At 57.3% G+C, this 218-nt stretch overlaps 1 protein-coding gene across 1 annotated transcript in view; it reads right to left on the reverse strand.

Moving 5' to 3' along the window:
• Positions 1-152, reverse strand: part of LOC119594304 (proto-oncogene tyrosine-protein kinase ROS-like) — a gene marked incomplete in the record, with an annotated part of 29,713 nt that extends 29,561 nt beyond the window's left edge. The window contains 1 exon segment of the mRNA XM_037943363.1: positions 6-152. Within this exon segment, the coding sequence (XP_037799291.1) occupies positions 6-152 (147 nt within the window).
• Positions 153-218: the final 66 nt, after the last annotated feature.

Genomic DNA, 218 nt, shown 5'->3' on the forward strand with positions numbered 1-218 from the left:
AGTACAGTGTGAGGACGACAGCGCCCGCACCTGCACTTGAGGACCGTAACGCAAGATGCCTCGCCGGATCGAGGCAAGGGCGCGTGAAGTGCTGCCGCCCAACAGAAGCCCACCCGACGCGCCGCCCAGTGCTTCTTCCGTTGCCGCTGCATTTCGTAAGATCCTATTTCCTCCTTGCGAATCCGTGTGTAATTTGATATGCGTTTAAGTGTATGGGT

The sequence above is a fragment of the Penaeus monodon genome, chromosome 33 (genome assembly GCF_015228065.2).
Source record: "Penaeus monodon isolate SGIC_2016 chromosome 33, NSTDA_Pmon_1, whole genome shotgun sequence".
Classification (NCBI taxonomy): domain Eukaryota; kingdom Metazoa; phylum Arthropoda; class Malacostraca; order Decapoda; family Penaeidae; genus Penaeus; species Penaeus monodon.